This window comes from Lycium ferocissimum, unplaced genomic scaffold (assembly GCF_029784015.1).
Source record: "Lycium ferocissimum isolate CSIRO_LF1 unplaced genomic scaffold, AGI_CSIRO_Lferr_CH_V1 ctg984, whole genome shotgun sequence".
Taxonomy (NCBI): domain Eukaryota; kingdom Viridiplantae; phylum Streptophyta; class Magnoliopsida; order Solanales; family Solanaceae; genus Lycium; species Lycium ferocissimum.
Genome location: NW_026727914.1, coordinates 211,623 through 236,268, shown reverse-complemented (window position 1 = coordinate 236,268; position 24,646 = coordinate 211,623). Strand labels below are relative to the sequence as shown.

At 36.2% G+C, this 24,646-nt stretch overlaps 1 protein-coding gene across 1 annotated transcript; it reads right to left on the bottom strand.

Annotated features, from left to right (window-relative positions):
* Nucleotides 1-11,321: 11,321 nt before the first annotated feature.
* LOC132046203 (heavy metal-associated isoprenylated plant protein 39) lies at nt 11,322-12,604 on the bottom strand. The gene is made up of 3 exons (XM_059436763.1): nt 12,465-12,604; nt 12,274-12,355; nt 11,322-11,808 (listed from the first exon to the last, which is right to left on the bottom strand). The coding sequence occupies exons 1-3, from the start codon at nt 12,471-12,473 to the stop codon at nt 11,564-11,566; spliced, it is 336 nt and encodes a 111-aa protein (XP_059292746.1). The 5' UTR covers nt 12,474-12,604; the 3' UTR covers nt 11,322-11,563.
* Nucleotides 12,605-24,646: the final 12,042 nt, after the last annotated feature.

Genomic DNA, 24,646 nt, shown 5'->3' with positions numbered 1-24,646 from the left:
ATCTTCAGGACTAATTCGGCTAGTTTGCAAGATTTATGATTATGTGGTATTCTATGGAGTGGATACGAGGATTGATTACCATATCGATGATCGTGAAGTCATTAGAAATTGCGAAATTGACGAGTCAAGAAAGGTATAATTGAATGTGAATCAGTAAGAAGAAGTTACATCCTCGTAATTTCTTGGGCCAGTATAGATTGTGGTGTCGTTTTCTTGCACATTCCAGTTGAGATGTGATTGTTGCGTAAGCGTAAGAAGGAAATCTACAGTGAATGAGTTAACGTGCTTTAAGAGAAAGGATTGTGGAATTCCTATCGTGTGAGGCTAGAGTTATATTTTACGGGGAGGGACCTTACTCATGGTAATATAAGATGATTGCAAGTAATATTGACTGGACAGTTTGGGTAAGCCCTTGGGTTAACAAGGACTTGGGAACAATTGCGTGAGATTTAGAGCGGTAGTTGTAAGATCGGATACTTTCGAAGAATTTATGGGTATATCGAGGTGATACAATGAGAGGCTCAATGTTATATAATTATTATAGGAGACTTTAGGTTTTGCGTCAAAAAGTTCGGAGTTGTATCGGTTTTGCGCATCGGGTAAAGGTGGAGAAACATGGAGATTTAAATCATAAGGTATAGTTCGTCAGTACTAAGTTGACAGCTTGGATAGGACTCAACTTGTGGAATCGAGGGTGACAGTCAGGATTTGTTATGCATGGTATGACTGTGATTGGTTTCGAAATTCGGAGTCAGTTCACATGACTATTGGTGATATTCGAGAGTTGTGCATTCATTCAGGGTCAGCGTTGTTCGAGTTAAGCTTAAAGGTCTATGATTATCCTTCAGGAAGATATCTAAGGATCCGAAGCATTTCGGCTCAGATTTGAGGTATGACAGATTTACCGAGCTTTGTCAGGATTTTCTAGTGAATTTGATGATACTTTCTGAGAATAGTTATTTGGACAGAATAATGGTATACAATGAACTTAGTACGGATTTGAGGAGGAATTTTTGTGCAAGAGGTCTTTATAGTGATCAGTTGGGTTCCGACGGACTTTGCTCGGCTAGTTATTCAGTGGTATGGTTCATGTATTGTGATTTGAAGGTTTAAAAAGACTTGGAACTAGCTAACTTGGCTGTCAATAAGATCAGTTCTGATAGAATTGTGTAGATAACTCAGATGAATCAAGGATTCTTCCGGCGAGAGTAAGTCATTGTATCAAGTTTGTGGTGCGTGTGTTCAGGTGTTCTAAGAAATCGCGGTGCAGGAAATGGCTTTAGCGAGTGCAAAGGAAAGGTTAACGAGATAAGAATATTTTCCCGGTTCAGAATGGGCTATAGTTTGTATCATGTTTCAAAGGATTGCATTGGTTTGGGAAAGTGTTTGTGGGGCCTAATGATCGCGTTCAGAGTTGCGATTTTATCAAATCAGAGGATTTGAGCAAAATAAATTCGTTTATTTGAGGATCAGTTGCGAGGGAAATTTGAATATGGAGATATGAGAATTGGAGCTTGAGTTAAGTTAGAGAGTTATGTCTGGTAGACTGAACGATCAGGTCTGAGTGTTACACCCGACAAGGGTATAATATGATGTGGGAAGGAGGTCCAGTGAGCCCGAGGTGTGTTGGCCTATTTGAGACTATTTGTTGTATCGATCCTATGTGTTATGAGTTAGTTTTTCACCAGGCTGGTCAGGTATTCATCCGGTCTTCCATGTCTCTATGTTGAAGAAGTGCCATTCTGATGGTTTCTATATCATTCGTTGGGATTCAATTTTGTTCGATGAGAATCTTTCCTATTAGGAGAAGCCCGATATGTGTTCGAGATACCCCTAGTTTTTGTGGGCTCAGGTATCATTCCTCGTTCCCTTCCTTGTCGCTCGAGGACGAGCGATTGTTTAATTGATATCTGATGTAACGACCCATTTAGTCGTTATTGCGTTTTTGACCATTTTTCCCCTTTAACCCATCCCCGAGCCTTATTAGTACCATTTTGACCCGCGGGGACAGGTGGCGTGGTTCTTTAGGCATTGGAGTGAGTTTTTATGTGACTTTTGGAAAATTTGGCTTTTAAGTGAAAATCATTTGACTCATAGTTGACATTTGGACAAACGGGCCTTTTTCGGATATCCGTCAATTCCTAGAGGTCCGGATAGTCGTTTAGAACTTGTTTGTATATTTGGTTCGGTTCCCAACGCACTCGGGTGAATTTAGGGCTGGGGTTGGAAAGTTAATTTTAGGCCGTTGGGGAGCTGACTTGGAAAACGATACCTCCGTTGGAAATTTCAAGGCCATGAGTACATTCGTAGCACGTTTTTATGTATATCTGCATATTTGGTTTGTGTCCGGAAGGTTCCGGGGTGGTTTCAGGTGTCGATTTCAAGTTTGGAAGACACCAGAATTTTCTGGTGTCTGGTGAGCGCCATGGCGGTAGGGCTGACCGCTATAGCGGTGGCGCCATAGCGGCCTATTGACCGTCATAGCGGGTGACGGGCAGTGACTGGGGTATTTAATGATATAAAACCCCAAGTCTTTTCATTCACTTATTATTCCAAAAAAAGTTCATCGTGGGAGTTTTTCTAGAGATTTCTTAGGGCAAACTCTTAGAGGTAACTCATCTATCATCTCTACCTAATCTTGATTCTTTATCTCACCTAGTTATCATTAATCCACGCTAGAATCTTCCTAAAGTTATGAGAACTAAGTGGGTCTTGAGTTATCTTCCTCTAATAAACTTATAAGTATAAAACCTTGTTTTGTTAATGAAGTTAGCATGGGTAGCATGGAGTTTATGGGTAATGACTACAGTAACTTGAATCTTCCATCTCTAAGGCTTAATTTGTGAATTAAAGGCTAGGGTTTATACCCAAATTGCGGGTTTTACTTCAAATTCGAAATTGGGCAAATCTATGAGTTAATTTAGCAATTAGTGGTTGGGTTATGATCATCTAGTGCTTAATTTGATATTTTGATTTTGAATTTCCCATTTTGCCCTTGTGGACCCGTTTTCCCAATTTCTAGGGTTAGAATTGACCTAGATTGAATAGTAGCAATATTAGTATCATTCTTCATGATTTCTAATCTAGATTTCGAATATGCCTAGAATAATTTGGTTCTGAGGCTCAGCGAAAAGGCAAGGCGATAAAGTGACTTGTTGGTGTTTGTGGTTCGGCCATCCAGATAGGTTATGGCTTACCCTTGGTGAGACTTCGTATAGCGAAGCATATATTTAGATTATATTGTCGAAGAAAGCATGTAAACCTTTGGGTATGAAGTTAGGTTGGATATTGCCTTAGGTTGGGCCCCGTTGTGTGATTGGGCCTAGCCACCCCGTTGTGTTGTGGCTTGATTGTTTTATTGTTATGGTTTGATGCCACGTGTTGTTAGTAGATATTGGGAATTGTTGTTCCATCTTGATTGTGATGTTATAGTATCTTACTGGTGGATGTTAATACGAGCATAGAGTTTCTATATGACTTGTGTAGTCTCTCATTTATTGTTGGCATACCATATTGGTACTCAAGATATTGATATGTTATTGGCGTACCGTGTTGGTACTCGTGATATTGATATGTTATTGGCTACCCATGTTGGTACTTGTGATATTGATATGTTGTTGGCGTACCCATGTTGGTACTAGTGATATTGACGTAATTCTTGGCACACATTCTCATCCATTCATGGTACATTGTTGATATCCTGATTTTAACTGATAAAACTCTTTTACCTGAGTGACGTGAGATGACCGATGTCCGATGATTAATTCCGAAATCGTAGATTATATTCGATGTCCGATGGTTGTTTCGGAATCGTAGATTGTGTTTAAAAGAGATGAGAGTCTATGATCCGAGGTCATGTACCGAAGCGGTATAAGTGTGATAAGAGATCTTGTTGTTGTCGTCTGCATACTTGAATCATACATTTAGCACTCATCTTGATATCTATCCATAAGGCACATTTTACAGGGCGGTGACGATCTGGCCTATGTTGTTTTGAAATACTCGGGAGGTTTTATCCTAATTGTACGACTATTCTATGCTATGTGATACGGAATGGTCGGCAGGCGTGAAGGGTGGAAAGGTCGTCTCTATGCTGTATGATACAGATCAACATAGTACATGGACTTCGCGGGTCCCCCATGGGTTGTGCTACCGAGACGTCAATATTTCCGTCCGGAGTACATGTGTACACAGCATTGCATATACATTTCATACATTATTGCATTGCATTGCACTTGGTTTCTGTTGTGATTATCCCTGTGATGTACTTGTGATCTATGGATTCGGACTGAGTATTTAAGACTTGGCACATTTGGGGGAGTAGATGCTTCAACTTAGGTGATGACGTGTACTTGGTTCTGGCTTGTGTATGATTTATGCTGGTTGATTTATCTGCCTATCCTAATTTATTGTCTGAATTATGTCAGTTATGCTCAGCCGGCCGATGATACCTACCAGTACCGTTATTTTGTAGTGACCTACGCTTGCTGCATTCTTTTATATATGCAGAGTAATAGACAGGTTCCACTCTTTTCCCTCGAGGATGATTGACGAGGCTAGAGTCATTCCAGGGTGAGCACGATGACGGCCGCTGCCCGGATGTTCTCTCCTTTACTTACTTGTCTTACTCTTATTTCGAGACAGTTGTATTATGAGAATTTATCATCTTTCAGACTCGTAGTATGTAGTTAGTGCTCTTGTATGACTAGACCAGATCTATGAGGTTGTATTTAGTATTTCAGCACTTTATCTATATGGATGATTTGAGACTTATTAAACGTATTTATTTCTTCCGCCTTTACTTCAATTGGTTATATTGGGATAAGGGTTTGCCTATCGCGGTGGGAATGATAGGTGCCCGCACGTCCTAGTAAAATAGGTCGTGACAACCGTTTTCTACGGATCCTTAATACTAGGGTGCTTAAAACCTTCTCTAGGGGATCACCAGAACCCTTACCTCAAACTCTAGTTTAAAAAGGATTTACCTTTTGTTTGACTAAACTCTTTTAACTCGATTTTCCTAATTTCCTTTATAAAATTAGGTGGCGACTCTAAAAATATAAAATTCAAATAGAGTCCACAACCTCTTAGTAGCTTCTATGCACCCGCGTAAAAGTGAACCGTAACAGCTACTACCAATGTATGTAACATAGGTTATGTCACCATTAGGTAGACAGACTGGTTTTGAACTTGTGGTTTGAGTCACTGAAGATTTATGCATAATTCTCAAATCTGCCACCATGTGGTTAATTGCTCCTGTATTAATAATCCATTTCAAGTTACTAATTGAAGCTAATAAGGCACTGTCAATACTCATACCTACTGCATTGCAAGAGCTGACATCAGAAGGGCCTAAAATATTGTGAATTAACTTGAGAATTTCATCATATTGTTCCTGAGTAAAAGCAGCATTTCCCATGTGACTTATTTGAGCCATTGTCAAACCAATCTCTGAAGTTTGTGCACCAGAAGTAGAGGCTTGGTTGTTACTTTCTTGATTAACTTATTCAGCCATGTATGCAGTAGAATTACCTAGTCCTTTTCTCTTTTTGAAGTTAGGTAGACACCCAATGAGCTTCCAACAATTTTCTTTGCTGTGTCCTTTGAGTGTACAGAACTCACATTGAACATCATAGTTCTTCTTGAACCTCTGAGCGTTGCCCCCATTTCTTGTGTATAGAACAGTATCAAAGTTGTTGTTTATTAGAGCTGGATTTGCACCCAAGATTCCAGCAGTAGCAGCTACAGACCTTTGACTCTCATCGCTAATGATCATAGAGTATGCTTGATTCACAGAGGGCACTGGTGTCATAAGTAATATCTGACTTCTTGCTTAGTTGTATGACTCATTCAAACCCATCAAGAATTGAAAGAGTTTAACTTTTAAGATGAATGATGAAATCCTTAGACTTATCACAGTTGCACCTTGGTGTAGGCACAAGAGCCTTAAATTCCTCCCATAAGTCCTTGAGTTTAGAAAAATATGAAGAAACAATAGTTGTTCCTTGAGCCAAGGTAGCAATTTCCTTATGTAGGTTAAAAATTCTTGAACCATCAACTTTAGTGAAACTTTTATGCAATTCTTCCCAGACTGCCTGAGCATTAGATGCATACATGATACCCCCAAGAAGCCCCTTTGACATAGAGTTCATTATCCAATATAAGACAATGGCATTGCTTTCCCAGTGGTTAGCCATTTCAGCAGGAAAAGATTCTTTAGTATAAGTTCCATCAACCATCCCCATCTTATAAACGAATCAAACCCAGATCACTTTGTTTGAGTTGTAATTGAATCAGAAAGCTAGTATCAGCTTCATTTGCTCTAATACCATGTTATTATGCATGAATTCATGAAGACATGAGCCCTAGAAACTGAAGAAAGAAAGAGGAAGAAGATATGAGAGTGGAGAGAGAATTTGTGGAGTAGAAAATCTTATTCATTATGATTCATAATGAGCATTATATGTGTATTTATATCACACAGAGATCAGATCATCAACTAATTATTCTAACTACCATTTTCTAATTACAGTCAGAACTAATATTAACAACTAACTAGCTTTAACTAACTTGTGAAAGTACCAAACTGCCCTTAGACTCTTTTTCTCTCAATAGCCCATTTACATTACAGTAGTGGATTGAAGTTTAATAGCTTAAATTTAATTATATTTAATTGGTAATGAGTAGAAACACGTCGTTATGTAGTTAAAAAGTTAGCTTGACAGCACAAGTATCGAACATTGTAGCTATTGATTATCGTAGAAGTTGTACAAAGTATGCTCATATGTCAAACATACAAAAATGTAAGGTTCAGATTAAAATATAAGGGAAGTGTCTTAAATTAAAGCATATGGATTATCAATTTGAGTTGATGCAGCAACAATGTAGAGCTTGGTTTCCCATCTGCAATATTTATAATTTTGGTTGATAGGTTATAATATTTTGGCACATGTATTGAGGGTTGAAGTGCAATTGATCTGAGGGCTTTAGTGCTTTGAACCCTTTTACTTACATTTGTGCTTTTCCTAATTAAAGAAAACAAAGGAAATGATAGTTGCATAGTATTGAAATCCGGGACAAGGTGGGGGTGACTTGGTGGAGAATAAGATGAATGAAGCGAGGCCGAAACGGGCATATGAAGAGGAGATGCATGGATGCCCTAGTGCGGAGTTATGAGAAATTGGCTATGGATGGTTCTAGGAGAGGAGACGAAGAAGTATTGGGGAGAGGTGATTATATAGGACATGACGCAATTTCAGCTCACCGAGGACATGAGCATAGATAAGAGGTTATGGAGGATACGGATTAGGGTAAAACGCTAGAAGGTAGTTGAGCATTAGCATGCTTATCTTTCCGTACTTGTGGTTGTAGTATTACTCTCTTAGTTTCTTGTCCCTTTGATTTATGTTCTTAGCTGGTGTTTCTTGTCCTTCGATTATCGTATGATTTGTTACAGTTGTGCTGTTGTTGTTGTAGTGTTGGCACGCTTTAAAGTCTTAAAATTTTATAAATTTTTTGAAATCGCTACATCATCAATTTGTCAGGAGTTGGTGCTGCTCCTAGGGCCTGCTCAAGGCAACTAAACAAGGGTAAAGTACGTATATATACATATTAAGGAGAAATATTTATGGAACGTGACGATAATTTTCTATTTCCAAAACATAACATTACAAACCCTATACAAAACATGCTTTTTTTTTTTTAAAAAAAAAAAAAAAAAAATTTATTTTATTTTTAAAAAAAAATTGCTCAAAAATTTATGTATGAAAGTTGTATGAAATGTGTATATCTTTCTCAAGACTTAAAAAGTTCGCTCAAAATTTAGTGTATGAAAACGATATGAAAAATGTATGAAATGTTTATATCTCGTTCAAGGCTTAAAAAATCCGCTCAAAATTGTGTGTATGAAAAAGGTATGAAATTTATATCTCGCTCAAGGCTTAAAATTTCGCTCACACTTTCGTGTAAAAAGGTTCGTGTTAGGTTTCTGTAAAATTAATACAACTACAACAACATTGTATACAACTTTGATACAACTCTCAAGACTTAAAATAATCGCTCAAATTTTTGTCTATGACATGTGTATATCTTGCTCAAGGCTTAAAAAGTTCTCTCAAATTTTGTGTATGATTATATCTCGATCAAGGCTTCAACATTACGCTCAAAATTTTATGTATAAGAATGGTATGAAATGTGTATATCTCGCTCAAAACTTAGAATTTCATTCACATTTTTCGTATATAAAGTTCATATTAGGTTTACGAAAATTAATACAACTACATCAACATTGTAACAACTTTCGTACAATATCCAAGGCTTAAAGTTTTCGCTCATAATTTTGTGTTTGAAAATTGTATTAAAAATTTCGCTCACGCATACACATTTCATATATTTTTCACACACAAAAATTTGAGGTAATTTTTTTAAGCCTTTAAGCAAAAAAAAAAAAAAAAAATTAATTTAAAAAAAAATATAAAAGTTATTTTTTTTTAAAAAAAAAGTTTAAATATTTTTTAAAAAAAATATTTTTTTTAAAATACATTGTTTTAGAAAAAAATTTATTTTCTGAAAAAAATAAAAAAACGAAAAATATATGAAATCCGTCATGTTTCGTAAAATATCGTTATGTTTTGTAAATAAGGAAAATTATCTATATATTTTGTAATAAAGAGTCGTAAGTAGGTACACTATATTATTTTCCCACTATAGAATTATGAAGGCCCATATTTTACTAACAAAAAATTAATTCTTCTATAAAAGTTTGAGTATTTTAAATGGAAAAGTAAAATATATTTTTTTTTAAAATTTTTATAAAAGGCCGATATTGCTTATATAATAGTGTTGAAGAAAAACATTTCAAATGCAAAAAACAGGTTTGGGCCAGTTTTTGGGTGAATTTATTTTCCACTCATAAAATTTCAATTTTTTTTTCAAATAAAATGCATATTCAAACACAACTTCAACTTTCAAAAATCGTTTTTCAACACAACCTTAAAAACTTTTTTTTTTTTTTTTCATATTTCAACCAAACTAGCTTAGTAGTTTTTCTTTCTAAAGGCATATATTGCTAATATAATAATGTTAGCAGTTTCTACAACAACTATTTTTGTGGAAATAAGTTAAAATTGATAAAAGCTTATCTAAAATTTAGCGATGTCTATAGAGAGAATAAAAAAATGTTATCAGAAGAATCGCTTATAAAAAATATTAATAACTTTACATTTCGAAAAGTTAGGAAAATAGACTTAAACATATATGTGTACAGTTTCTTTGATTTTTTTTTTTTTTTCAAGGCCTCGTTTTTGTTTAAACAACAAATATCACTGAGCCGCTCTTAAGCTCACGATAAGGAGCTAAGAACTGTCTCTTGTCCATGAAGAGACAGCAAATCTTTTTAGCTGTTCTGCTGCATTAAAGAAAACATTAGGTCATGTAAACATTAGGTACTGAATTACTGATATGTATTTTATTTATTTTTCTAGAGAAAAATTTGAGGCCCGCAATCACAAAAAATATGAGGCTCGCAATCACCTTTTTTTTTTTTTTTTTTTTTTTTTAGGTTCATGATCACTTAGTTGGCAGAACTAAATAGTTAGTGATATCTTTTGAGTCATAATTTCCACTTTAGGTGTACACTATTATTAAAGTATGGATGGACGAAATTGTTTAATTGGTCGAACAGGTGTATTCAGATTGAGAGCTACTCTTGATTACTGAAACCAATAGTATATATACTACTACTGGTACTAGTAATTAAATTAGTTAAGGCTAATAATATGAGTCATCGTTACGCAAGTACACAGTTTCTGTCACCTATGATTAATAAAAGAACTAAATTTCAGAAGCCATTAAAGATTCAACTGGAAAATTTTCCGTTCAAAAATCAAAAGGGCCTACAATAATGGAAAAAAGAAACGATCACTTTTGGTACACATTCATGCACGGAATGATTGAAAAAATAAGGCTAACGTTTGGAAACGCTATGCATGAAAAACTTAAATAATAGTATGCTTTCCGAATCTAAATATTAATCGTTTTGATAAGCTTGATTTGATTTGATATATATATATATATACGAAATTAAAAGTTAAGAAGTCATTTATTTCTATTATTATTATTATTTCAATTCAACCCTTATGATTTCAAATTTTCAATTAGATGAGTGTAACTTATATGGAATATTAAAACAAATGATAAGATAATTTGAATAAATACTGATATTGGGATAGATTAAAGTCTATATTTTTTGTAGGGATGGTGCAAAGAATATGGCCGAGTAGTATTAATATTTAAAAACCAAGTGCAGATAATATGCAGGAATGACCTCAAACTTAATATCGAAGAGTCACATTCATGCAATTGGATGAGAAAAGACAAAATTCTTTTAGTAAAAGTCATGGACCTGATATTGAGCTCACAGAAAATAGACTAGGACACAATTGTCCAAAAAACGCGCGCGCACACAATAAAGTAGGATAAATACTTACCTAATATCCTAAATTAATCTAAGAGCCCGTTTGGCCATAAGAATTATTTACTTTATTCCGAATTTTTTTTTTCACTTTTTCTGAAATCAACGTTTGGCTATAAAAATTTCAAATACAACTTGAAGTTATATTCCGAAATTTTAAAAACAAGAAAAACTTATTTTTTTTAAAAAATCACTTTTTTCACAACCAAAACAATTACATTCCAACAAAAAATATAATTTCAAAAACTATAGCCAACACAACTCCAACTCCAACTCCAAAATTTCAAAAAAATTGATTTTTTTTATTTCTATGGCCAAATGCCTACTAAATTATTATGATTAAGTAATTTAATAACATAAAATATATATTAATTAGTTATAATAGTGATAGAGTGTATGTGCAGTGGCGGTCATAATATAAAAAAAAGTAAATGTATGAAAACATTAAGAGGATTCAACACATAATATATACACATAAAAACATTTATTTTACGTATCTATGCAGTGTACATTTTCCGCGAGGGGTGTCATGTGGCTCCGCCACTGTGTATGTGCACAGACACAAATCATACATCTATTGATTAATATAAACAACTAGTGAGAGTAAATTCTTATCACTAAGTACTATTTACACTAAATTAATTGAACTTATCAGCTAGCATGCATACTGATGTTTTCCCCCATTTTTCTCCTATCAGATAACAAGTAAAATGGATTTCATATTTCCAACATTATAATATTCATTCTCAGACGCCTAGTTTATTACCACCACCAAAAAATCAAAATAAAATAAAAAGCAAAAGAGAAAAGTTGAAAGGAAAGGAAATAGTTACTTACATAACACCAACACTCAAGCCAAAAGTTTCTCAATTTTTTATTTATTTTGTCTAATTAAAAGACAAAGAAGGCAAGTCATAGTTGCGATTGCGTACAATTCACAATTTGAAGAAAACCAAGCTTCTATATCACCTAGTCACATTTTCGACAACTCAAAAGAGCTTTAGATGACTGTCAAGAAAATATAAGGTTGTTTGTTTGGACAGTAATTTATACCAAATGGAGATTCTCTTCTCTTTTTGAGGATGATATATGTCACTTTTGCTCTTCTTTTTTCTCTTCTTTCTTTTCCTCTTTCTTTTCTTCCTTCTTTTCTTCTTTTTTTCCCTCCTTTTTCTCTTCTTTTTTTTCCTCTTTCTTCTCTTCCTTAGCTGGGCCCACTGATAATATATCAACTTTACCAACTGCCTTTTTTAACTTTTTAACCACTGCCACTGTATCCATTTCTCCTATCACTGTTAGCTTTTGTTCTTTTAGATCTGCTGCTATTGAATCTACCCCTGTTCAATTACCATCCATCAAACCAAATTAGAAATACAGATTAAAAAGTATTCACTCCGTTTCAATTTGTTTGTCTGATATTGACTTGACATGAAATTTAAAAAAATAAATAAAATTTCTGATTTTTGTGATTTTAAAAATACGTGAAATGTATCAAAATGTTCTTTAATCTGACAGTTGTAAACACATCACGTGAAAAGTTGAAATTAAAGAATTGTTAAAGAATAATTCTTCTTGAAACGAATTAAAAAAAAAAAGTAAGACTAACAAAATGAAACAGAGTAATTCACTTTTCCTGATGATTAATTAAAACTAGATCTTCAAGAATAAACATGGAATAAAGACATGACCAGAAGAATTGTGTGAAATAAGTGAATTTATTCAGTTGAGTGATTGAGACAAAACGATTACCGCAATACAGCTTTATCAAAGATGAGGGGTTTTTTATTCAGTAAATTAATTACCCAAAATATCAGCTGCAGCTTCTATGGCTTTCTGCTTTGTCTTTTCATCAGACATGGTCAGCACCTTCATTACTACTTTCATCTGATGGACAAGGAAACAGAAAAAAGAAATATTTAGACATAAGAAACCTATAAAGGGAACTTCAAAAGAACAAAATTAAATTCAAATATAGAATATGTTTTTACAGTACCTGAGCCATTTTGGAGAACTCGAAGGAGTGGTTGGATACTTGTGTTTGACGAAAATGAAAGAAGCTTTGAAAAACGCCGTTATTAAATAGTGGGGCGCAAAAAAGATTAGATATCAAAAAGAAAATATTTTTTCCATGAGAAAAAGAGGAAAAGATTCCCTGACACCCAATAGTAGAGGAAATAGCGATTTTAGTCCCTGAGTTATAGTTATATTCCACTTTTGATTCATGTGTAATTTAATTGAGTATATTTAACCTTCAACTAATATAAACGTGGATTTTCATCCCTCAAACTAACATAAGTTAAAAACTTGAACGGAATCAATATTTAAAAATAATTAACTAAAAAAGAGAACAAAAACAAAAATGAGGAGAAGTTCAATAATTAAGTTTACACTATTTTCAATCTTAGTGAAATTTTTAGGCGATGAGAAGAGCTCAGCGGGAGCTAGATTCATTTATCAGCTTCTGTCTAATTGAAATAGTCGAAAACAAAGAAAGATCGAAGCTTCATCATTCTTGCATATTAAAATTATTCTTATTTGTGCTTTCTTTGATGGATCAAACCTATCAAGAAAGAATAATAAATTAGAAAATCGAACGAATGAATAGAAAGAGATGGGGAAGAGACTTTTCTTGACCAATTGAAAAAAATGAGTTGACAGTGATGACATTTTATTCAATACTTGTCAATGGCGGCCTGGCCTTTGATAACCTTCTCTCTTGTTTTGCGTTTAATTTTCAAAATAATAAAAATATCGATTTCCATTAAGTTTTTGACTTTCATTACTTAATTCGGTACTTTCTTCTTCCCCAAAAACAGGAAGTAAACAGGCGGTAGCATATCGACAAATGTAATTATTGTTACGCCGACCACCAGGTCGTTGTGGAATAAGAAGCCTTCGTATCTTAATGCACGTACTTAATTTATTCGGAGCTATTAGAGCGGGATGTCTGGTGAACACATTCGTAATGAGTATGGGTCTAGTAGGTGTACTAGTAAGGAAGCGAGGTACTGAGCTTAGCGTCGACAAGGCAAGTAGTGGTAAGAAGGCCCATCTCAAGTGAAATAAATAACAATAGCATTCAGTTGTCTTCACAACGGGGCAACAACCCTGATTTTGCCAACTGGGGCATCAGAGGGAGGGACTCAGAGCGAGTCTAGGGTCTTGCAGGATCACCGGCCAATAGCCATTCTTTAGGTGCATTTGCTTTAGTTTGAGGATCAAAATAACACATTTATATTAATTAAGGTTAAATATACTCAGTCGAATTATATAAGGACCAAAAATGGAATATAGCTATAATTTAAGGACTAAAATCGTTATTTCTCCTTTACAGTATTAACTTGCTCCCTCCATACTCTTTAATTCCAAATTTCTACATGACATATTTAAGATCAAAAAATTAAAAGACATTTTGGTACGTTCGACATATCTTTAATTAACAACCACAAAATTTAAAAGTCTTCTTTACTTTCTTAAATTTAAATCAAATCAAAACCAAATAAACATTTTGAAACGGAGGAAGTAATAAAGTAAATGATACTACATGTATTTGTAAATAAATCTTAATTCAATATTTTTACTCAATTTGTGAGCTAAACATGATAAAGGACCCATTTGGACATAATGATATTTTTTTCCCAAAAATCTGTTTGGTTATACATTTTACTATCAATTTTTTACTCAAAACCTGAAAAAAGAGTTTTTAAAGTGAAATTTCTCACAGAATTTCAACACTTTAAAATAAAATGCATGATCAAACACTATTTAAACACCTAATACTTTTAATTTAATTTAAATATGACTCAATACATGATCAAATGCGTTCTTAATATATATGGTGCAAAGAGAATAAGCATTTTCGTCGTCAAAATGTGGTTGTGGGGAAGTCTTGCGTACAATTATGCTGACTAGAAAGTTGCTGCTGATGACGCATTTTGAGTGGAAATCTAGACAGATTGCATATGGTTTTAGCTACTTATTAAAAGCCCTTAAATTTGTCTTTTGCACATATATGACTCATGGGATTTAAATGTTTTATCCCCAAAAATTTCTCCAGGAAATAGGGTTAATTACTCACATTACAAAGACGATCCTGACATAAATAGAGAAAGCAAATAGTCAAGATCGAACTTATATGTAATATGAATAACACATAATCAAGATTTTAATCAAATATAAAATTGATATTTATTTCTTGAAACATGAATGGGACCATGAATCTAGCCTTCAAACATAATCTAAAGCCTTCCACGCGTTTATCCTCCAATTTCACAGTCTTATGCTGCGTAACCTGAATAATACCAGCATTTACGAAATTCGTGTGGGCGAATTTCTTTGGAAAAGGTGTAGAAACTTGTAATAGTCGTAGCCTCCTTATGGAATAAGACCCTTTTATATAACTACATGTTTTTTGAGTTTAAACCCTTTTCCCAAACCTGTAGTGTCTTTTTTTTTCCACCAAGAAATCAAACTTCATTTAATTCTTTATTATTCGGGCGCTGCAGGGACCATAAAATTTAACTACGAGGCTTCATACTATGGAATTAATTCGAAATATCTAAATTAATTCTATCATAATAAATTACGAATTATTCCACTAAAAATTTATAATTGCATTCCTCAGTTCAATTTCGAAATCTTTCATTAAATCTTATTTAACTCCCCATGTTAAGATTACAGATATGAATCAGTTAAATTAAATTACAGAAAATTTAATTCATTGACTAATTAAATCATTTATACTTCCGCTTAACTTATTTCATGTGGCGGATACAAAACCCACCTGCAAGGTTTTCACATGAAAACTTATAAGTATCCATAAAGGGGTATTATCAATCTCATAGTTGAGACATGAATTCTATCAACTAATTATTATTTCACAAATGTTATTTGTTACTATTCTACCTATCAGTATACATTGACTCATAATAGAGTCGTACCTTTTGATAAATTAAATAATGAACAAATCACATTGATCATAATAATTATATCAAGATTAAGAGTACAAGTACATTTAATGAACTGGAGAAGTTGTTTTATATATTCAATACAAAAATATTTATCTCTACTTGGTCTGTTCAATACATACAATATGTACTAGCAGAAGAAGTCGGAATTATACCATTCCCATAATGAAGATAAATTATATTGAATCTTGTGCTACAATCATGCCGGTGTGGCTTTATCCAATTTCCATCTTAGATTGTGAGCACACACTTTATACTTATAAGAATCGATGATTTAATCTTCCGTATATAAGCTAAACGATATGCATACAAATACATGATCTAATTTAAATTTTTATTAAAAAATGAATAAATAATTTGTCTATAATAAATACTATATCGGAACACATGTTTGATAATATATATCCCAACAATCTCCCACTTAGATTTTTAACCATGACAATTGTTAGAATATATCATATCTAAATGCATGATTAATGGTATCTATCCCAACAATCTCTCACTTACATTCTTAACCATGCATCTACAACTTTACATATATTCATTTTTTGACGACTATCCAAAGTCTAAAATTAATAGATCCATCATATATATTTTTACATGTTTAATAGATTAATGAAAAAAAGAAAGTAAGATTAAAATAATAATTACTACTACAACAATAGCACAACTAGTTTATTCCTACAAGCGAGGTTTGGGGAGGTCGAATGTACACTGGCCTTACCCCTACCTTTGTGAGGTAGGGAGACTGTTTCCGATACACCCTCAATTCTAGAGAAAAAAAAGGATTTGAAGCATGATATTAAGAAAAATATGACAACAAAATAGCAAGATAAGAGGCAAAAGAAGAAACAGATGAAATTGAAATAATAATTCTTAATATTTTCATTTTCTAGGGTTAAGAATTTGTCGGAATTATCTATTTCTTGAATTTCAGTGGGCGAAAATTACAGTTGAAAACCAGTAGCCTAGACCACCCATTACAAAGGCGGTCATAGTTTATTTCCTAGACCTTCTTTCAACAGTTTCGGAGTAAAAGAATTTGGAATTCGCGACTTAAGTAGTACAAAAAATAAAAAATTGAACCAAACTAATGCAAAAAAAAAAAAAACATTAGTAGTATTCAACGAATTTCGTGCGTGAAAGGTTGGCTCTTTCGCAAAATTTGAGTCATTTCACGCACGAAATGACGTGCGTGAAATCATGGACCATGGAAATCCCATCTTCCCACAGATCGCGACGTCTCTCGCCCCACCCGCTATTAAACCCCATTTTCGGTGGTCCCTACCCCTTAAAATAATAATTTCGTTTATTTTTCAATCCAAAACTCAATAAAAATCTCGATATTGAAGTATAGGAACAAGTTTTCATGTTAAAAGTTGGATTTCGGAATATAGCGGCGTATAACACATTTCAAAAACTCAAAAAAAGCTTCAATCTAGGTATTTCACTACGAATTTTCTATTACATTGTTAAATATATTATTACCCTAAGCATGGTCATTGTATAAAAATTACTCGTTTTGCTTCCTTTTTTTTTTTGCGTTTTTAAACGTCCGTGCATTGTTGGGACTGCCCATTTTTTTCATTTTTTTTATTTTTTTATTTGTTTATCTATTGTTAATTAGTTAATTATTTATTGCTTGTTTATTTAGTATTTGTTAATTATTGGATTAGCGACTTAAGTATTTATTAATTATTAGACTAGCTATTTCAATTGTTAGACTGGCTAATTATTTATTTTATTTTTGTTAAGCCAATTGTTTATTTGTTAATAATTTCTTAATTGTTTCGTTAGTTAATTAATTGTTTATTTGTTAAATATACGATAATAATTTATTAATTTTTTGATTAGTTACTTAATTGTTTATTTATTAAATATATGATAATAACTTGTTAATTATTTGATTTGTTAGTTATTTGTTTATTTATTAATTATTTATACTAATTGTATGCTAACTAATTGTTAATTATTTGACTTATCTTTATATTTTAGGAATGAAAACCCTTAGTTTAGGATTCATAACCCGTAGCTTAGGATTGAAAACCCTTAATATAATTTTCTATAAAAGATTACATAACTAATATTACTTATTAATGATTTATTTAAAATACGTAAAACAGATGGGTCACCACAATCTTTAATAAAATTTTCGATAAAAGATTACATAACTAATACTAATACTACTTGTTAATGATTTATTTAAAATGCGTAAAATAGATGGATCACCACCCTCTTGATCCGGGGCCCTTCGACCGAGAGTTACTGTATCTTCAGCCCGAGCATAGGTCGCAACATATATGGACATCCAACCTGCGACCGAGTCTCGAGTCGTGCCGGTTAGGGGGACTCGGCATGGGAGATCTTAGGCGCTCGCCCCACATCCTCGTGTCCTGGATATACTACGTCGGGGCGGTATCTACCGGTGCGTCGAAGTTGGTCGGGTACAGCACGATAGGTCGCTAGTGACGGCATTGATTGAGAGGTGGCGACCGAAGACGCACACATTTCATCTCCGCACCGGTGAGGCTACCATTACCCTTCAGGATGTGGAGGTCATTTATGGGCTACAGGTTGATGGACGCCCATTGTATATTGAGGAGCCTCCCCGTCTTTGCCGCCCTTACGGGATGAGTTGATTAGGCTCACCGGTTTCGCGCTGGGATGGTCATATTTTCGGCCGAGTCGGCTCTTGTTGTCGGCCCTTTACGCTCACTTGCGCCTCCCTCGGACATGCGGCGATCCGATTGGAGAGGGCACACCTCGGGGCCGATGTTGATCGACGTGCGCGTCTATACCTACTCATCATATTCGGGGCCATCCTATTCCCGAACACCGGGTTCGCATATGAGCTTCGAGGTATCTTCGGTATATCGACGATCTCGCCGAGATAGGATGTTATAGTTGGGGCGGCGCCGGTGCCGGGGCTACATGTATCGAGGATTACGCCGATGTTCTATGGGCACGAGGGTGAGGTCCACCGCATTTTGCTCGCTCCTTCGGTTATATATTTAAGTGTGGGTAATTATACACAAAATATATTTTTTTAAAACGACGATAATTTTTTTTTAATTGACTATATCGAGATATGGGTGTGGACTAGGTTGAGACCTTTTCGGCCCATGTACCAGTGACCCTCCCGCTGACTATCTTACTGTGACGATGCCATACGCGCGGAGATGGTCGCGAGGGGTACGCCGACGTGTGGAGACGCACCACAGCCTTCTCCCATTGAGGGATCAGCTAGACCGCATGACGCGCGCGACGATATGTTTATATTTTGGATTCACACGCTAGACCACATAACTACTATTTTAGTCTTATGTTGTTAACTAGTTCAATTCTTTTTACGAGCTTTTATGGACGCCGTATGATCATATTTTGGATGAGCACGCCGCGTTTTGTGGGGGTATTGGTCGGCACATGTGGATGTCGCGGTGTCCATTGATACATATGGATATCGTTGAGTATCACGCGCCCGACCGCGTGTTACGGCAGTTTGGGTATGTACAGAATATACCCGCGGCTACGGTTTGGGAGCATGACCACTATACGAGGGACGAGCGTGCGGGCGTCGATGATGCATGGCGACTCCATATGCAGCAATAAAAGGTCCATAGTTGGGATGTGAGGATGGCGAGCCTAGCGGTGGTCGGACATGACACTCCCATCCATATGTACGGAGTGGTACATGCGGATCACTCGCATCATTATTGGCAACCCCTCTAGGCGTCGTCCAGATGGCTTGGGATATGTAGCTCTCGCAGGAGCGTACGAGGCGCTGGTAAGTTTTATTAGTCTTAAACTTAAACCATCGTCTTATGTACTACTTTACAAATTTATTAAATTGTTAATATTTGCAAACATATGCGGTACGGACCGTTCGGACGATGCGCTATGAGAGCACTAAATGCCGTACGGAGTCCCGAAGACGGCGGAGTATGCGGCACGGATGATTGAGCTTGCCGGCCCCCGGTATGAGACAGCACATGACTTTGAGCGTCTCCATGAGCGTGTTCCGGCGCCCACCCCGGGGCGACGGTGGCCGTGGTCGTCGAGGAGGCGGTGGCCGTCGCAGGGTGGTAGGGGCGGCGAGAGGTGATGAGGCTCCATCGACTACGGATATCCCATCGACTTCTCATTCCCCGTCGACTTCACGTACACCTCTATATATGCCGGACCTTTTTTCGAGGTTATGTGCCACGGCCTTTACTTTCACATCCACCGATTCGTGATCCACGGGGTGAGCGGCGGTTCGTGATCTACGGGGTGGCCTACATTTGCAGTTCGACGACTCCATGTTCGAGGACTTCGTGTTTTATATTAAGTTTTATATAAAATATTGATATTTTGGAATTTTGAAATATGACTAATCTTTGCCCAAAGTATGGAAAAAAACGTGTTTGGAAAAATAACGCAAAAAAAAAAAAAAAAAAAAAGATTCGAGAACATTCACGCACGAAATTCGTGCGTGAAAGGGTCATACTTCACGTATTTTTGCGTGAAAGGCTAAGTCCTTTCACGCACGAATTTCGTGCGTGAATACTACTAATGTAATTTTTTTTTTTTTTTTAGCACTTTTAGTTTGGTTCAACTTTTTATTTTTTGTACTACTTAAGTCGCGGACTCATTTTGAATATGACCACCAAAAGGAAGGTAACATTGTAGTACAAACTGTACAAGGAGACTCCATGTTGCTGATGGCTTTGTAAAAAGTTGGCTCTTTCGAGAACTATGAGTCATTGACCAACTATTTGTTGATCTGAGAATGAAGTACATAAGTCATAATTCATCGAATCCTTGGGTGTCTTCCTTTTTACGTTCCAACTTGAATGTGCAAAATGAGAAGCTTAGGAAATTGCCTCAAAAAGTCATTTTTATTTTTTTTGGGACAAGAATATCATTCAACTATAGCTTTTTTTCTCAAAAAATACAAAGCACCACAAAAATCTTATTCTTTCTTAATTGGCATGCCATGTCATATTAAAAGTCTATTTTTTAAATAGTAGACTCATTTAACTCATAGACACCCATTTAATTCATGTTTTATACCCAAAAATCACCCAGTTAAAAAGACCCAAAAAATAATATTTTTTAAATGACCCGGTTAAAAAGATCGGAAATTAACCACCACAACATGAGCCCAAGACTTTTCTAACCCAAAAATAAATTTTTGGAACCAAAATAACCCATTAAAAAAAAAGAACCTAAATAGGCTTTACGCACAGATTATGTGCGTAAAAGGACCAAAGTGTAGTTTTACGCTTTAAGTCCTTTTACGCACAGAATCTGTGCGTAAAAGAGGTCGAGCCCCCCACCCCAGCCTTTATTCTTTGGAAATCAAACTCAAAATTAAGCTTTTTTCCATACTTTGACCGAAAATTAGTCACGTTTCAAAACACCGGAATATAAATATTTTATATAGAACTTAATATCTTTTTTAGCGTACAATAATGTCGGCTCATTACATCAGGTATACATATATGTTTGGATCGTCGTTTTAGGGGTTGTAAAGTGTTCCGAAGTAAGTTTGGAAACTTGTTACCTTTAAGTTTTTTTGGTACTTTGACCGAAGATTAGTCACGTTTCAAAACGTCGGAATATAAATATTTTAGATAGAACTTAATATTTTTTTTTTTAGCGTACAATAATATCGTCTCATTACATCAAGTATACATATATGTTTGGATCGTCGTTTTAGGGGTTGTAAAGTGCTCCGAAGTAAGTTTGGAAACTTGTTATCTATAGGTTTAATTGTCATATTTTATAGGGTTTTAATTAATCTAGGACGTCGCATGAGTTATTAATAATCGACAATAAATACTAAAATAACTAATTATCATTAAAAAAAAAATAATACCCAAAAATATATATAATATTAACATAAAATGTACATTTTATTTACAAATACACAATCTCCTAACGCCTAAGGCCAACCCCACCACCCTCACTATCATCAGGATCCTCTCTCCTCCTCTTAATGATAGGATGATCTATGCCATGATCATCATTTCTTCCCTTCTTCGAGCCCCACGGGTGAAAATATGCTTCTGTGGGAGACGGCGACGGTCTCCACCGAGTAGCCTCGGTAGATGCCTCAGGAGATGACTCAATTGGAGGAGACTGGACCACAGAAGCAGAAGAATGAACCTGAAATAACATATAAACAATTTAATGTTTCATAAACTAAACATGAAATAACATATAAACAATTATTTAATAAATTATTTCTTTGTAAAAAAATAAACCTGTGTGTCGACGGCCTCCTGAGATGGATGGTCGGTTGGCTCCTTAGGCGGCTCCTCAACGGTCTTCCGAGCGCTACCCGGAGTTGTAGGCGGAGGTGGAGACGGGTCAATCCGGGACAAAGGAGACGGGTCCACGGGCGCGAGAAGAATGAACCTATAATACATGTAAATAATTTAGTTTAGATTAATAAAATAATTAATTAATACATTATTTTATTGTAAAAAAATAAACTCGTGTGTCGACGGGCTCTGAGATGGCATGTGAGAGGGCTCCCTAGAGCGGCCCACGAATCGTTGGAGATGCGGATGGTACCGTAGGCCGTCACTGTAGAACGAAGAAAGTAGTCATCGAAAATAAAATCCAAGTCCTCATCTCCGCCTCCCATATGTAGATCACCAACTGGTACCTGTGGAAATGATGACCAAGGATCATAAGGTGGGACCATCTCTGGCGTATATCCAGGTCTCGGTGAAGTCGACGGCACCGAAGAAGTCGACGGGATATCTATAGCCGACGGGCCCGAGACGGGGATATATCGTCGAAGCTCGTCTACTGACCTGCGCGGCCCGACCACCTCGGCCGACCTCTCGTGTTCTGTGACCTTATCATCTCTCGCGCCCCGACCACCGCTCGTCGGCCCGACCACCTCTACCAGCCCGACCACCCTCAGGAACACCCTCTGGTACATCCTCATCGATACGATGCCACTCCTGTGCCCGTGTCATACCAGTGTCGATAAGATGAACTATCCGAAAGCGCATATGCCTTGCCCGGGGTCGGTGGACTCCGTAAGGGGAATGCTCTCATGGCGTATCATCAGAGTCATCCGTAGCTGCATATATTTGCAAATTTTAAGAATTGAATAAATTCGTAAAGTAATACATAATAAGACGACGATTGAATAAACTTACCAGCGCCTCATACGCTCCTGAGAGTGATGCATAGTCTCGGCCATCAGGACGCGGCGTCGAGGGGTTGGCAATCAAGGAGCGAGTGATATGCATATACCACGTCATGTACTCATGGACCGGAGCGTCATGTACTCATGGACCGGAGTGTCATGTCCGACCGCCGCTAGAGTCGTCATCCTCGCATTCCATGCATTGACTTCCTGGTGAATACGCGCCCGCCATGCCGCACTGTCGATCGAACGGTCGTCCCTGGTATAGTGGTAGTGCTCCCAATGTGTAGCCGCGGGTATGTTCTGCACATGCCCAAACTTCCGTAATACATGGTCGGGTGAGTGATGCTCAACGATGTCCATATGGATCAATGGATACCGTGCAGTCCACATGTGCTTACCAGCCCTACAAAAACGCGGCAATGTGACCCAAAATCGATCATACCGCGTCCATATGAAAGCTTATAAAGGAATTCAACTAGTTAACAATAAAAGACTAACAAAAATAACAAACTAATATTAAATCAAAAAAACTTACCTCGGGCGCCGTCATGCGGTCTAACTGATCTCTAAACGGGAGAATGACATGGTGCGTCTCCACACCTCTGGTACGGCCTCGCGAACATCTCCGCGCGTATGGCATATCCTCAGCAACATAGTCATCGGTAGGATGAGTAGCTATGGGCTGAAAAGGTCTCAACTTAGTCCACACCCATATTTGTCATAGTCATCAAAAAATTATTTATCAGTCGTCGTTTCAAAAAAATATATTTAGTGTTTTATCTACACACACTTAAATATATTACTTCTTTTAAGAAGAGGCTAAATGCGACGACCTCAACCCTCTCGCCCATAGAGGCTCGATCAAATCCTCTGTACATGTAAGCCGGATAGCGGCGCCCCAACTATAACATCCCAGCTGGTCTAGGTCCTCAATAAATAGCAGATACCTAATACTCATATTCACACTCGACGTGTTCCGGAACATGATGCCTCCGAATATGATGAGAAGATATAAGTGAGCACGTCGATCAACATTAGCCTGAGGCGTCGCCTCGCCAATCGGATGCTGCAGATCTACGAGGCGCAAGTGACCATGGAGGGAGGACCGCAACAACCGACTCCGTCCACTCATATCCTCTCTCGAGTCTCGAAACCGGTGAGCCTAGCCATCTCTCGCGCGATACGACGCCATCTCCGGAGCTCCAATCTATACAATGCTGTCGTCATCAATCGCGAGAGCCATAAATCACCTCGACATCCTGCAGGGTGATGGTAGCCTCGCCAGTGCGGAGATGAAATGTATGGGTCTCCGGTCGCCAGCGCTCAATCATAGCCGTCACTAGAGCCCTATCGTGCACAAGCCGACCAACCTCGATGCACCGGTAGATACCGCCCCGACATAGTATATCTATGACATGGGGATATGGGGGAATAGCCTCTAGAATATCCCATGCTGACTCCCCCAAATGGGTACGGACCATTCTACTAGAGGATACCGGTGCATCCCATACATACTGGGACCTATGCTCATGCTATAGATAAAGTACCTCTATGTTGTCGAAGGGTCCCGGCTCCATGGTGGTGTCCTATCTATTTTAGGCATTTTAAATTAATGATTAATACATGAAGTAAGGATTAAAGTGGTATATTTTTTACGCATTTTAAATTAATCATTATTTTTTTAATTAATCTCTAATACGTAGTATTAGTTATGCAATCTTTTACCGAGAAATTATACAAAGGATTGAATCCTAAACTAAGGATTTTCAATTTCTAATTAGCAAATAAATAAATTAACAATTAAAGATATAAAGATTAATAATTAACAAATCAAAAAATTAACAATTAGCTAGCAAACAATTAGCATATAATTAATAAATAAACAATTAACTAACTAATCAAATAATAAAAAATTAATTAGCATATAATTATCAAATAAAGCGAGAAACTAACTAATCAAATAATTAACAAATTATTAACAAGTAAACAATTGGCTTAACAAAAACTAAATAAATAATTAGCTAGTCTAACAATTGAAATAACTAATCTAACAAT

Excerpts from the sequence above, each read along its gene's own strand:
- LOC132046203 (XM_059436763.1), bottom strand. Across the intron at positions 11,809-12,273 it reads AGCTGCAGCTGATATTTTGG|GGGTAGATTCAATAGCAGCA; the intron begins GTAATTAATTTA and ends GTAATTGAACAG.